The sequence below is a fragment of the Episyrphus balteatus genome, chromosome 1 (genome assembly GCF_945859705.1).
Source record: "Episyrphus balteatus chromosome 1, idEpiBalt1.1, whole genome shotgun sequence".
NCBI lineage: Eukaryota > Metazoa > Arthropoda > Insecta > Diptera > Syrphidae > Episyrphus > Episyrphus balteatus.
In genome coordinates, this window is record NC_079134.1 from 68,578,655 (window position 1) to 68,595,321 (window position 16,667).

General features: G+C 31.4%; 1 protein-coding gene across 9 annotated transcripts in view; it reads left to right on the plus strand.

Moving 5' to 3' along the window:
- Nucleotides 1-16,667, plus strand: part of LOC129907618 (ATP-binding cassette subfamily G member 4) — a 217,799-nt gene that overhangs the window by 53,280 nt on the left and 147,852 nt on the right. For 8 of the 9 annotated variants that reach the window (XR_008771092.1, XM_055983912.1, XM_055983911.1 and 5 more), the window contains exon 3: nt 12,468-12,503. The exons of the other annotated variant lie outside the window; for it this stretch is intronic. Coding sequence is in view for 7 of the 8 variants with exons in the window: in XM_055983912.1 (XP_055839887.1) it covers nt 12,468-12,503 (36 nt within the window). In the remaining variant the exon portion in view is untranslated. The remainder of the gene's footprint in view (nt 1-12,467; nt 12,504-16,667) is intronic. 9 annotated transcript variants of the gene reach the window in all.

The window sequence follows — 16,667 nt, forward strand, 5'->3', positions numbered from 1 at the left end:
ATCCAATAAAACAGACAAATCTCTAAATGACACGGATGCTGAATATGTTCCAATAGAAAACTTAAAAACTGCAGAGGGAAGCTGCAGAAAAGGTGAAAGAATTAAAATTCTTCCAAAAGTCTCATATATTGAGGACGAAGGAGATATTGAAAATTATTTATTACATGTAGAATCTATAGTAAATTCTGCTCCAAAAGACTTCCAGGAGACCAGGATATCAATGAAAGGGAAGATAAAAGTAAATGGTTAGAAGCCATAAAAAAGGAATTGAATTCTTTAGAAGTAAATAAAACTTAGTCGATTGTAAAATGACCAGTCGACATAAATATTATTGACTGTAAATGGGTTTTTAACGCGCCAGTAGTTCGAATTACAACATTTCGAATGATACTAGCCTTCGCAAATCAGTTCAATTTATGGATCCATCAAATGGATGTGAAAACTGCATTTTTGAATGGCAGTTTGTAAGAAGAAACATGCGCATTCCAGAAGGTGTACCAAACAAAATACTAATCTAATTTGTAGATTACATCATATATAAATACAGTGGCGTAGATAGCTTTTCGCTAGGGGGAGGGGGGGAGGGGGGGGTGAGTCTACATAGTTCGTAAATTTTTTAAAAAAGTTTTAATGCTTTGTATTGTTTTTATTCTCTTTAAACTGGAGAAATTTCTTTCGGTAGTTGATGTTGAAACCAGCAATGTAGCTAATATCTAAAAATAAAATATAGATGTATATTAGGGTGTCCGTTATTTCCCAAAATGATGTTTTCGGGGGAGACACTCCCTAGATCGAAAGTTTAGGGCCTAAATAAGGGGAATTAAGCAAAAAAAAATTTTTTGGAGGTCATTAACCGGTGCCCCTAGGGTCATACTTTCCCCATACAACCTTGTATGGGAAATTTTTAACTCATACATAAAATTTTTTTTCTCTCGAGTTAAATCATCTATTTTTAAAATGTTTGATAATTCTGGTTGGAAAACTGGTACTTTAAAAGATCACATTCAAAATTTTCCGTTAAAATTTTTTTTATATTTTATTTCGGTTTTTGAAGTTATTAGCTGTTTTCGTAGTTTTGGCTTGTACGTTTAATTTTATTCTACTTAAAGTAAGCAGCCTATCACACAATTTTAAATGCAGTTTTATTGGTTTTTAAGTGTTTTCAAATATTACATTCAAAAATGTACAAATCAAAAATTTTAATTTTTTTAAATTTTTATCTGAAATATTCGCCGTTTTTATACGTTTCAATTTATTTTTCTCGAACTACAAAAGACATGTTTACAATTTTTTTATTGAATTTTGTTTAACAATTATCCACCTACAAAATGACATAAAAAAAATTGAAAACAACTTGGCACTAAAACAAAAACTGTGACCAATTTTTCTATAGGTAGTGAGTTGGAATAGGGGGCAGATGTGCGACTAGAGGTAGAGATATGATTTCCTCTTTGCAAAACCCTACACGTGCATAATTTAAAAACAATTAGGGAAACCCGATTGTTTAAATAATATTTCCTTCTTGGATGAAAACTATAAGGAAATCTTATTGTTTTTGTTCTATTTTATGTGGTCTAGTTTTCTCTGTGCAAGAATAGAAGGTGGGCCTGCAGCCAAATGTTTGGGAAAACTCAACAGTTTCATTAAATTTTTTAGCTACTTTGTTTATTTCAGACGAAGAATCCTTGGAAAGAACCGAAAACCCTTCTAGTATGTATGTTTTCATGGTTTGTACATTTTTCTCCAAGGCCCATTACATAGAAATCGAGAAAGGGATTGAAAACAGTTACACAACTATTCTTTTGTCGCTTCACTATTTTCTTATGTTTATCGCCAATGTCAACGACTTCAGCTTTTTTTCGCATCTTCAAACACTTTCAAAAATGATTCGTCTTCTGCCCGTTAAATTTTAAGTTGATCGCTTAAATCTTTGGCGAGATCCATAGCTTGGACCAAGTCTAAATTCACTCTTTAAAACCTTTAATCTAATCAAGAACTCGAAATCCATAGGGTTTTTTTAAGTTCTTTGCGTCACTTTCCAATGTTCTTATTTGGTGAAGAGTCTCGAACACAAACGGAAATAGCTCCTCAAAGCACGATATTTTGAGATCCATCGCATCAGATTCAGATCTTGTGAATACTAACCAGACTTAATTCAAGTATGAAGTAGGAACTAAATTTCGGAGTGCGTTTCTTTAACTTATATGTTCATGACTGATTATGTTAAACAATTATCGATCCCAATGGGGGGGGGGGGGGATATATCCCCCTGATCCCCCCTATCTACGCCACTGTATATATGTATATACTTAAAACGATCGGCTACATGCTGGTTCGAAAGGTTCAATGCTGTAGTTAAAGGTCAAGGTTTTAAAAACTCTCCAAATAAAAATATATACGTTGTGCTTTATGTAGATGACCTTATACTTGTAACAGGCGATACAGATACAATATCAAACTTCAAACTATATTTAAAACAACAATTTGATATGATCGATATGAATGAGGTTAAGTTGTTTCTAGACATACATGTCGAAAGGAAAGACAATGAAATTTCAATGAATCAAATCAATTATTTGAAAAGCGTATTGAATAAATTTAATATGTCGGATTGTAATCCAATAAGTACACCACCTCTTATAAAATTAGATTCAGATGCTTGAAATTCAAATCAGGAGTTCGAAGCTCCATGTCGAAACTTTATCGGTTGTTTAATGTACGAAATGAAGTGTACTCGTCCTGATCTGTGTACAGCGATCAATTTTCTTAGTAGTATATATCAAAATAAAAATAATAAAGAACTATGGCAGAATTTGAAAAGAGTTTTAAGATATGTAAAAGGTACATACAATTAATTTAAAATTAACGTACAGAAAATTACCATACAAAGAATTATTATTGGTCGGATGTGTGGACGCTGATTGGGGTGGAAGCGAAATTGACAGAAGAAGTACCACAGGTCACTTATTTAAACTATTTGGTAACAAAATTATTTGCTGGAATACCAAACGGCAAACTTAAGTAGTAGCTTCATCAACTGAGGCTGAATACAGGGTGGCTGATGAAAGCCGCTACCAAAAAAAACTTTAATAACTTGTTTTCTACTTAGTGAATCTGGTTTTTTTTTTTTTATTTTACAGATTGGTTTTTAGATTTAACAAAAATGCATAATAGAAAATGGATAATGTTTTCGTAGAATTCCTACGAAAATTTTCCGATAAGCTCATATGCACGATTTTACCATTCCGTTAAAATCCCAAATCGCTTGCACTTACTGCATCCGACTTTTTCTTTTGAGTTTATTGTAAACAGGAAGGCCGCAAAGCAAAATCAACAAATTTGAATGAAAGAAAACAATCCAATCGAGAAATATTTGCACTTATTCCTGTCTCAAATCTTCAAAAAACAACTTTTTTTAAGGTACCCCACATGCATTAACGACCAGGGGCGGCATTTAAAATCCATTATTTTTAAAACTAATAAAGCTATATTTAATAAAATTGAATGCGCTTTAACATGAATAAAAGAAAAATAAATTTCATACACTGAAAAAAAAGTTATTTGAATTTTTTAATGTAGCGATATTCATCAGCCACCCTGTATATGGCACTATTTGAGAGTGTCAGAGAAGCACTGTGGATCAAATCTGTATTAAAGAGTATTGATTTTCAAATAAATGAATCAATAACAATTTTTGAAGATAATCAAAGTTGTATTTCGCTTGCTTATAACCCAGTATCCCTAAAACGCTCCAAATAGTCCAGTAATTTTAGGTTTTATCTGCGGAAAAATTCCTACTGGGCTGAATTTTGGTATACAGCTTAATGACGGCTTTGTTATGAAGATGTGAAAAATCGACATTGATATCGTGTCCGCGTTAAGAGTTATAGGGGTCAAAAGGTCACAAAAACTGAATATGTCTGAAAATATATAAGGTGTGCAATAGAGAATGGACAACCCTAAAACGGCTTATAGCTACACTTATGATTGTTCTAAAAACAGATAGAAAAAAGTTCTATCGCAACCAGTTCATAAAATATGGACTTTTTTTCGTTCAGTGTATTTTAAATTTTATCATCTTATGTTTTCGTTCACTACAACCACGAATGAATGAATTTTATTTATTCCTTTTTTTTATAATTTTCTACAATAATTGGATGAGTACATAAACACTTTAAAAATTTCATAGCTATTGCACATTTTCGTAAAAAAAATTTTGAAATCTGTTTTTTGATGCAAAATGTAAAAAAAGTATTTTATGAAAAATTTTAAACACCTGTGGTATAAAATAAATCTATAGAAACCTAGGTGGCCAACTTCCTTTAAAAATATTCTGGTATAAGGAGAATTATATATATATATAATTATTTTATGAACTGGTTGCGATAGAACTTTTTTCTATCTGTTTTTAGAACAATCATAAGTGTAGCTATAAGCCGTTTTAGGGTTGTCCATTCTCTATTGCACACCCTGTATATTTTCAGACATACTCTAAACAAAAATTCCCAGGGAAATGGTTTCGGGAGAAGGGCCCCAATCGGAAAAATGGCGAAAATTTCCATTTTTTTTTTGCTTTCCCCATATTCTTAACAGTTGAGGAACGAAATTCAAGCTAAAAAAATAATGAAATTTCAGGAACTTTTCAGTTAGGAGTTTTTTTTTTCATTAATAGGATTATGACGATTACAACTAAACTTCAACTTTTTGAATCGTTATACCTAAGAAACGGTGGGTCTAAGGAAAAAAAGTGTCATGACACTTTTTATATATAATAATCTGGTCTACAATTCTTGCATTGAAAATTTTTTGGTAAGACTTACCATTTTGCTGAAAATCGTGAAAAACCAGTTTTTGTGACCTTTTGACCACTATAACTCTTAACGCGGACACGATATCAATGTCGATTTTTTACATCTTCATAACAAAGCCGTCATTAAGCTGTATACCAAAATTCACCCCAGTAGGAATTTTTCCGCAGATTGGGCTTAAAAATGACTAAAATGACTGGGCTAAAACATATTGACATAAAGTACCACTTCACGAGAGAACAAATAGAAAACAATAATATAAATCTAAATATATTTCAACATATAAACAAGCTTGCAGATGCATTCACCAAACAACTCCCAGCACCTAAGTTTCGGGAAATCATCTTTAATCTTGGATTAGAAAAATAAAAAATCAACTCTGAAGACTTCATTATAAACCTATTCATGACATATCTAAAACATTCATTTCCATAAACAAAAGCTAGTTTAATTTTCAATTTTATTTATTTATTAATGATATCAATTTTAGTTTGTTTTCAACAATTACATTTGTATTGTCAATTTTATCATAACATTAGATTAATTAGATTAGATTTAGATTTATTAATTGATTTAAGTTTACAATTTACATAAAAGTTTTTTTTACAAAATCGTTTAAGCATGGCCGTCTGCCCGATTGACATTGTTTTAAAAAATAGACAATTTGTATAAATGTACATAGTTTGCTTTAGGTTAACTAAATATTTTGTTGAAGATAATATTTTATTTTTGTTTTAAAAATTTAAAAAGCTTCGTTTAAAATTTGGTTGAGATAATACATTGCGGTTTGGTAGTATTTGTAGAGGCTGTTAATGCTGCCTTCGCAGTTAAGTAGCGCTATTACTTCCTCGTCTGATTTAAAATTGGAGTTCAGATAATCTCTTCTCATTTCGCATAGTATAGGGCATTTTCCGATGAAATGAACAACATCCTCCCGTTCTCTAATATTACATAAGCTGCAGTAATTATATAGTGCAGACTTATAAGCTCCTCTCTCACCTTAAAAATTGACGCAATCAATAGCTGACTATTTTGGCACTGGAAGTAGTTTCGTTCACATAAATTGTGGGTTAAGCAGCTGTAGATTGACCTGTGCACCGAAGACGCAGCCTCGTTCAAGCAGTCAGTTTATCAACCTTAGAAATTAAATCCAAAAAGGTTGTCCTTGGACCATATTCCATTTTCTTCCAGCAATCTGAAATCGGTTCCACAGTAACTCCCAAGTTCTTCAAGTTTTTTGTACCAACCATTTTTTTCCTAATGCTATCTTTTGCTAGAATTTTTGGTACCCTGCTATCTGGCATCTCAAGAACTTTTGCAATGTAGTCTGCATGACACTTCAGAGTTCTTATAAATAAGGGTGATAATCCTGTCTCAATTGTGAGCATGTAGTTTGGGGTGGTTTTAGGCAGGCGAAAATATTTTTTTATAAAAAACCTAAGAAGTTTTTCGACTACTTCATGTCTCTAGTATCCCCATGTTTGTGCTGCATAAAGCATTATAGATTCAGCCACTGCAACAAATACCTTATATTTAACGCTGTGTGCGATCGTTCTATTCGAAAAACATTTTTTCCAAGTTGCGCTTATTGCACTTTTAGCTGCAACCAGTTTGTATCATACTTAGATTATACGAAATAGTCACACCCAAATACTTGTAGGTCTGGACATTTTTCACTCCTTGCAAGTCTGCCGGGTCCTTTTCTGAAGATCATCACCTTTGATTTGCTAAGATTCACTCTCAAATTCCATAATCGGCAGTACGCTTCAAGTTTGTTGATCATCAACTGTAGAGTTTGAGGGGAATACGCAAACAGTATCACATCGTCGGCAAATAAAAGTGCTTTGATGTTTGTTCTCGCCATTTCTATACCACCGGGCAAAAAATCTACAAGGTCATTTATGAACAAAGCAAAAAGACTTGGACTTAAAGAGCACCCTTGCTTGACTCCCATTTTCGACTCGAACCACTGTGAAATATGAGAACTATCCAAATTGCTGATTTACTGCCATCGTACATATTTTCCAGTACTCTCCCAAAGTTTTCTGAAATACCAACGTTGTACAGTTTGAAGAACAAAGACCTGCGATCCACTGTATCGAAGGCTGCCTTGAAATCCACGAAAAACACGTAAAGTTTTTTTTTCTGGTCTATGCAGTTGTTTGATATGGTTTTCAGAGCAAAAATGATGTCGATAGTCTGCTTGATATTCCCCCAGAAGCTTGTTTCTCTCTATCCACTTGGTCAAAAGCGATCATTCAAAAGTGTTGCAAATATCTTATAGAAAGTGGTAAGAAAAGAGATCCCTCGATAATTGCATGGATCAGATATGCTGCCTTTCTTATGGATCGGAAAGATTAAAAATTCTTTGAAATTATCTGGTATTTCTCCAGTGTCCAAAATATTGTTAAAAACAGATGTTAATGTGCCGGTTTGCGTATCCGTTCCGTATTTTATGAACTCTGTTGATATTCCATGTGCTCCTGCTGCTTTCCCGCCTTTAAGTTTTTGGATTACTAAACACATTTCTTCTTGACTGATAACCAATGCCGTCTTTACCATACGGGCACACGGGGCCCGTGTCCAGGGCCCCCATTCTCAGGGGGGGCCCGAAGGAATGAAAATTTCTCTCACACATTTGTTCTCAAAACATTTTTGTCGGGCAGACCATCTACCAAAAAATTTTAGTTTTTATATGGCAACCAAACAATCAAATAAAGTTTTTTCTACACCTATACGGAAAATATATGTTTTCAAAATGAAAACAAATTATGTGGCGTTGTATGCGGACAAAATTTTGAATCCAAACGACCAAATTCAATTTTCCAAGAAATAAGACAATAATATTTTCAAAAAAAAAACAAGAAAAATATCTTTTTTTTTTTAAATGTAGGTAAGATTACGTATTATTTATTAATAAAAACAAAGAATTCTCTTCCATTATCTTTTTCCTTAAATAATAATTTCGTTTGAAGTTTGCAAAACTGTCAAATTTGTAGTGCGTGTTAAAATCAGTGTAACCATATGTGTAGATTCTTATTAAAAGACGAAAAAGAATCATTTCGTCGGCAAAACAACATCAATACTTTTTCCGTTGGAAAACGTTTAAGAAAAAACTATCGTCGACGGTACATCAATGTTTTGGTTCAAATGGAAAATGCCATGGTATAATGGTTGGCACCCCCAAACATTTTTTAATTTGAATTGCGAATCGCTCTCGTATTTAAAGATTTTTAACGATTTAACGATATTTTTATTGAACAGTTATTATACAGGGTGTCCCACAGTTACCGCCCCAAATAAAAACCATGGATTCCTGAGGTCATTGTACGTCAAAAAACTCAAGTGACAATTTTCTCGTTTTCGTCCCGTTTTCGACTTATGACGGTTTTTATGATTTTTGCTCTCTTTTCCTTTAACTAGCCTTATCTTTGCCAAACTAAGTCTGATTCGAAAGATTTTTTTTACAACCAATCAAGAATTTATTACAGTCTAAGTTTGTCTCAAAGCTTTTTTTCTGCGGACAACTGTTTCTCCGCAATTTTGCATCAAACCCAATTTTGTAAGTTATTTTTAAGTTATTTATAACACTTCCATATCATTTAAGTCAAAAAAACACGTAAATGAGTATTGATTTTTTTGGCTTATTACTAAAGCCCAGTTTATTTTCTTAAAACAAAAATAAGTTTTTTTTCATAAAAAAAAACTACTGGAAGTAATTAAAAAAAATAAACAAACTGAGTGAATTAAAAAATAAATAGTTTTTAAATAAAAAAAATTAATTCAAATGAATTAAAATATTTTCTGAGCTTTATCTTTTTGTTATTTTCTTTACCATAATAGCTCAGAAGGAGTTTTTAATTCATTTGAATTAATTTTTTCACAAATTCAATAATTACGGATACGTTATAGGGTGGGTCAAAAAAATCGAAATTCTTTTTTTTGAATTGGTACTCCGAAAAATCGATTGCTAGACCCCTCTAGAATATACACACCAAATATGAGCTCTTTATATTAATGGGAAGGTCCTCCGCTTTGCAATTTTCCATTTTTACATCAAGCTTCTACTAAAAAAAAATAATTTTTTTATTAATTGACTTTTTAGCAAATTTCTTTTCATATTCTTGTAGGAAATTAAACGCTCTACAAAAAAGGCCTTATACACTTTTTTCGTTTATCTAACCGTTGAATAGATATTTGAGGTCCAAAAATCGAGAAAATCTTTAAAAATTCGTTTTTTGTTCTTAATTTTGTAACAAATTGAAAAATTATAATGATCAAACGCGCAAGACATATTCTTGTTGAAAATTGATTGCTCCACAAAAAAGGTCTTAGTAACTTTTTTCATTAATCTAACCATTCTAAAGATATTCGAGGTCAAAGTTAAAAAAAAATATAAAAACATTTTATATTTTTAAAAAATTTCTAATTCACTGAAACTTCATTATTTTCAAATTAGCAAGATATATTCTTGTAGGGGATTAAACGTTCTACAAAAAATTGCTTGGAATGAAATTGATTGCTTTAACCGTTTAGAAGATATTCGTATCCAAATCGCAATGCATACGGGTCATAAGAAAACTATTGAAATCAGAGAGTAATTATTTTTTTGTGAAGGGCTCAGCAATATTTATAGTCAGTTTCTTCAAAGAAATATTTTAGGTTATGTTCAACATGATTCTGTAGGCTAGATTTTATAAGAAAGTTTGAATTTCTTATCAAATAATTAAAAAATTTTGAAATTTCGATGATTTGAAACGTCTTCTTCAAGACTTTGAATTTTTTGAAGTTTTAAAATATTTAAAAATAAAAACAAACCAAAACAAACAAAACCTTAACATTTTTAAGATTAAATTCTTAAAATTAGAAGATAGAATACTCTGTAAGTATAGATAATAGATTTTTAGCATTTATTATAATTTTTTTATTTTTTAAAATAATTAGCCCTGAAGAAGACTGTAAACACGGTCGAAACGTCGGAGACAAGATAGAAAAAACTTATAAACCAGACCTAAAGCCCACTTAGGATTGAATTTGTATTCAAAAATAAGGTCACGAAGATAGGAATTATTATTAATTTTTTTATTTAAAAATGATTTTTTTTAATTCACTCAGTTTGTTTATTTTTTTTACTTTCTTCCAGTAAGAAAGAAAATAAACTGGGCTTTAATAATAAGCAAAAAAAATCAATACTCCTTTACGTGTTTTTTTTTACTTAAATGATATGGAAGTGTTATAAATAACTTAAAAACGAGGAAAATTGATGCGAAATTGCGGAGAAACAGTTGTCCGCAGAAAAAAAAGCTTTGAGACAAACTTAAACTGTAATAAAATCTTGATTGGTTGTAAAAAAAATCTTTCGAATCAGACTTAGTTCGGCAAAGATAAGGCCAGTTAAAGGAAAAGAGAGCAAAAATCATAAAAACCGTCATAAGTCGAAAACGGGACGAAAACGAGAAAATTGTCGCTTAAGTTTTTCGACGTAATATGACCTCAGGGATCCATGGTTTTCATTTGGGACGGTGACTGTGCACGGTTAAAAATTATGGAGTATTTTTTAATATAGCTCTTGTATTAAAGCAATTTTCAATACAAAAACTATTACATTTGAATATTTCCAAAATATAAAAATTATTTTTAATCTTTTTTGTATTAAATTTCAATATTTAAGTACTAAGTTTATTTTTTGTAATACAAAAATTATTAGAAAATAACTTCCGTGGGTTAAATTCTAATCTTGTATTGAATTTTAATACCATTGTATTAGATTTTAATATTTTTGTATTACATTTTAATATAATTGTATTAAAATGTAATACAAATTTATTAAAAAACTAATATTAAAAGTATTAAATTGTAATACAAGAATATTAAATTTTAATCAAACGACGCCAGGCACAGTACACGTGTCAGGTCTGCCTCTAATTTTTATATTTCAATCGCAGTTAACAGGAAATTTTTTTTTGTTTTATTTTATAAAATGTCATTTGAAAAAATTATAAATTAAAAATAAACAAATTTTCTTCGTGTTTCTTCGCGGAAAATGGTGAATAATTTTTTAAAAACTAGTGGTGTGCGTGTTTTTTTGGTTTTTGTGCGTTTTTCGTCGGTAATTAAAATAATTACGGTAGCTGACATTGGTCGCCAAATTGATTTTTTTCCCATGTTTTGACAATTTGGCGACCAATGTCATTTCGTAATATTTTTGTATTGACTTTTAATAAAATTCTTATTAGAAATTAATATAAAAAAATTAAATAGTGTTTTTAATTTCAGCTAAAGTAGTTTGGCCTTCTGGGTGTAGGTTTCGTTCTAGATTGCGTTTATACTCTTCAGCTTTGTTATCCTTCCACTTTAATTTTGGGTTAAATTTTAAGACTGTTGTATCAACTTGTTCTAAGTCATTTTGCCCAATTTCAACTACAATCGGCATATGGTCAGAATATGGAACGCTCAAGACCTCAAAATCTACTACTTTAGTTATCCAGTTACTCCTCACTAGGCAATAATCAACTATTACCCGCAATCCAAAGGAGTTACAGAAATCTAACAAGTAAGCCCCTCTTGGATTTATTGTTATATCTTTTGAAATTCGAATTTTTCCTGCAAATATGTTTTCTCTACTTTAAGTAGTTTAATTGGGCTTTTTTGGTCAAATTGATTTGTTTATGTAAATAAAAAATTAAAACATAAATTTTTGTCCCGACGTTTCGCTGGAGTTTCTCAGCATCTTCAGGGGCGCTTTATTATTACGTCTACATACATATATAAAATAACAATTCTTTATTCTTTCTTTATTCTTTATTTATGTTGTGCGTTAAGATGTTAAAAAATTTTTTATTGTTAAATTGTGATGTTTTTAATTTATTAAATCTTATGTTAATTTATTTAAAAGTATAAAACTAAATTTTGATTAAAAATAAAAAAATATAAAAATGCAATAAAAATAAAAAAATAAAAAAAAAATGTAAGTTAAAAATATTCTAATTTTAAAATTCAAACGAATAAAGAATTGTTATTTTATATATGTATGTAGACGTAATAATAAAGCGCCCCTGAAGATGCTGAGAAACTCCAGCGAAACGTCGGGACAAAAATTTATGTTTTAATTTTTTATTTACATAAACAAATCAATTTGACCAAAAAAGCCCAATTAAACTACTTAAATTATAAAATGTTTTCTCTACCTTCGTTGGTGCCTAGTCACGCATTTAAGTCTCCCATTAACATCGTCGCTTTCAAAATGTTCGATGAAACTGTATAGCAAGTTAAAGTCGTGATCCCAGTGATTGCACTTTTTGTATGATGGTATAATAGTGTATTTCTTAGTTTCTATTATAATGTTGATAAAATTGAGATCTTCTTCAAATTTTAATTTAATCATAGTATTTTGGAGAGATTTTTTGTAGCCGAAAAAACAACCCCCACTAGTCCTTTCTTTTGTATACTGTCGTGATGCAGAAATCCAAATAAACTCAAAATTCTTAAAACTATTTGTATATAAATTAAATTCATCTTCAATTAAGATTGTTTCATATAAAAACACAATTAATAAAATTAAAAAAAATCACATATAAAGATTTATTTTTTAATCCTGATATATTGTGGCTTAATATTTTTCGTTTACTTAATTCAATGCTTTTACTTAAATTACGACAGATCGCGCCTTTACCCTATTTATTACCAGAATGGTTGGTGAGTACATGCCCTAAACTAGTTTCATTTTGAAAAACAGGTGGCAAGCCAGAATTTTGACGGCTTACATCAGCTGGTGTTGATACCTATGTTGCCTGCGACAAAAAGAGATGACAGGTGTTGATTCAAATCGGCGTGGTAAATGCCATTTCAAACTTGAATTGCATCCATGTTGTTATGCATAAGCCCCCTCGTACCGCTCCAACGAAAGATGTTATTGTTGATAAACATTAAACATTTTTTCATCCGTAAGTAAAACTTTTATTTCGGAATTAAATTCGTTTAGGCGTCGTTTAATGCACATCAATTTATTTCTCTTTTGTCGAATCGAAGCGGGAATGTCTTTGGAAAATGTGATTCCACTGTTTCGCATTGTGTTGGAAGATTTCAGTGCTCCAATTACCTGTTGTTATGTTAAGAACCAAGTTTGACCATAAAATTCTTCGCATTCGGATTAAATGTTTTAATTTCGTGGATTTGAAGGTTATCTGCTAATGGAGTTGGTTGAATGATACTCATACACACATTTTTTGCGTGTTCTTTCTCGTCTCTGCCCTCCAAGAGAGCTACCCTTACCCATAAACAAAAAATACCAAGACTGGAAACTTTCGTACGTCTTTCCCCCCAAAACCCTTTTGTGTACAGTGCTGTCTGTGAATATATGTGAAAGCCACCACGTTGGTTAATGACGTTAACACGCACACATTTATAGATTCACGACATTCACCTCACATCGGACACGAACACAACGATAAGTTCACGACATTCACCACACCTCGCAGCTTGTAGGCAAACGTCAGTTGACCGCCGAGTTTCCAGTCTTGGTATTTTTTGTTTATGACCTTACCATAAGGTTATTTTCAGTGCTCTGTTTTTGCATATATCCCTTCAAGCAAACAGGTCCGACCTCGGTCCGAATCCGCTCCGCCTGAGGCGGAGCTGAGTCCGACTTCGGATCAGAAACTGGTCCGAAGGCGGCTCAAATTAGTATGGAAATTATAATCACCGCGAAGTCGATTGCATATGTATTGGTGTGGTGAAAATCTCCATTCCGAGAAAACGGAGCCGAAGACGGACCTGAGTCGGAGCAGCGAAAACCTACCAGAAAGAGGAATAAAAAAGGGATGACGTTTCGCATTTGCGACCAAAAAAAGAACAAGATTTATTTTTTTTTTCACTGAAACTGTTTTATTTTTTATTTAATTTTGGCAAACGAAATTTTCACAATATATACAATATAAAATACAATACATTTTCTTCATTTTATTTTATTTGTTGTTGCTGCTGTTGTTGGTGTTTCTTTAGATGCCCAATTGCATGTTTCACCTTCTGCCTTTTTCTTCATCATAAGAGATTACATCTACAACACAAACAGAAACACATCACTTTAATCCACACACTTTGAGCGATATAAACATACCTTTTTTTGTTTCCATATTGTTAATAGTTTGATATAATTGTATATAATTATACTTATATTTTATTAACAACGACACGAGACACGACGCGACTAAACACTTCAACAAAAAATAACAAAATGACGCTTTTGCTCTTGTTGGCTATGTCTGTCTACTTTTTTTTCCTTTTCTCAGTTTTCACCACGATTCTCTTAGACTTTGTGTTCATACACAAAAAGTTGCAAGTGTGTGAGTGCAACCCCGCTTTTCTCGGTCGGAGGTCGGACTGTCTTTTCTGGACTCCGTTTTCTTGCTTGAAGGGATTTGATTTGAGTTTCCAATCAGGGATGGAAAATGACATTTTTTAATTGTACTGAAAATTTAATTTGTATTATACTAAAATGAATACAATTGTATTGAAATATATTTTTCACACGAGAAATTAATATAAAATTTAATCAAAATGTTTTATTTGAAAAAAAAAACTTTTAAATTTTGCTTATACATTTCATAATTTTCTGCGTAAAAGAGTAATTTTTATTTAATTTCGGCATAAATAAATATGAGAAAAAGTAAATATTGAAAAATTGAAAAATAATTCGAAATCGTGGGGACTCAAAAATAAAAGTGCAATTTTGGATTTCAGGTAATGGCTCAGTTTTGAACTTAAAATTAGTTTTATAAAATTAAATATTCGGTAATTACCACGACATTATGAAAAGATATAGTGTTAACACTTTTTCAACATAAAGACGAGTTTTCTTAGAATTTCATGAAATTTAATCTACACTAACATGCCATTTCCTTTGAAAATTGTTCTCATTTTTTTATTGATTTGCTGAATTTATAACAGAGTGAATTCAGTGTTTTACATTTCGACTTTATAAGTCTCTAATTCGAACAGCATTTACAATATTTGCTGATGAATGTCGAGAAAAATATTACAAATTGATCAATTTTATAAATATTTTCAAAAAACAAATCACTCTCAAATAGTAACATTTATTTTGGTTCAAAAAATCTCAAACTAAATTAAAACTTAAACAAATGGATCTGTCGTGTTTTAATACTTTCGATTTCCTCTTTTTTTGAAATCTTATGTCGAATTCTGGCGTGTTTTAATACTTTCGATTTTCTCTTTTTTTGAAATCTTATGTCGAATTCCTTTCAATTTTTTGAATCGCTTTTGTGATTGTGTGCGTGTCATTTGACAACAATTTTTACACGAACGTCAAGCTGAAATCAAATTAATTCCTGCAAATCCTTATCCGCAGTGGGAGCTTCCATGTATTACAAATACAACACGCAGTTGCGGATAAAAGTAAAACTTAAATCTGACTGCGGATGAAGGTCTGACATTTTTTCGAGTATCGATATTCGATTGGAGAAAAATTGAATTTCTAAGGTTGATATCTCGGATAATTGGATAACTCAAAAAGTCTCGAAGGCTATGTTCGCAGAGTGCAACGTAAAGTGCGTTCTTTTATTTAAGTATATTTTGAACCCACAAATACAATTATTTCTACATTTATTTGTAAACTCATTTACCGTTGATTGAGACATAACCTACTCTACTCTTTAAACGTTCTTTAGTGAAATAAATTCTTTTTTTTTTTTTGGACAACCGAGAGAATTCTCCCAATTTATTTAGTAAAAGGAGACTGGGCAAATTTGGCCCATTGGTGTGTATGTAACATTGAGACATACATCAAGCCATAAAAGAGGAATTGAATTCTCTAGAAGTAAATAAAACTTAGGCTACGGCCACGTCCTGAGCGGCAATCCTGAGCGACGAGGTGGCCACGTCCTGAGCGGCGACCCTGAGCGGCGCACAGTGGCCCGTTTTGACTTTTTTGCTTGCAAAATTAATATCTTCTAAACAAATAAAGACATCGCCACAATTTTTTTTTATCTTGAAGGAAATTTCCAAGGCTATAAAAATTGTGAGTTTCAAAAAAAAAACTTTACAGGGTGTTTCAGAATTTGGTGTAAAAATAAGAAGTTTTAGAAAAGGTTGTAAACATAATGGTATTTTGATTGCAATCGTCAAAAATCAATTTCTGAAGTAATCTGAGTTAGGTGACACAGTGGGGAAAAAGGAAAGGAACCAATTCGAGTGAAACAGTGGGGAGAAAAGTATTTTTTTTTGTTTTTTATTTTTATGTAATTTTTTTATTTTTCTTTATAGAAGAGTACATTTATAATGTATTTCAGTGATATATTACAAGTCAAACAGTGGAAAAAGATAAAAGTAACAAATTAAGACATAAAAAACACTAGATTTCTTTAAAAATATCATCTAAGTCCGGGGTAATTTGTAATAAACTCATCATTTCTGGAGAGTATTGTTCTTGCAGATCTTTTTGGTTTCTTACATGCCTTAAGGAAGAAATAGGTGTATCCGATGAGGTTGCAAGCATGTTAAATAGGTCTTCGTTCTGCCGAATCCTTGAAACTTTGCACGTATTTTGATATCTGTACTTCTTGTGGTCTTAAACTTTGCACTCCTGGGCTTCTTCTGACAGTTCTCCAAGTGGAAGTGATTGATATTCGATGATATTTTGACAATGGACCATTATTTTGTGAAGAGTAGGCGTGAGTAGTTTTTCAGGATACTTTTTTTAGAAGCTCTGCTGTTTTCTTAGTATACTCTCCAAATTTAACTGCATGCACTACTTCCCTGCAATTCAAAACATTCAGTAGGTAATATTTTCAGCATCATAATAACTTCTCCATTGACTCCAGTTATTCGAGCGGTTGCATCTGA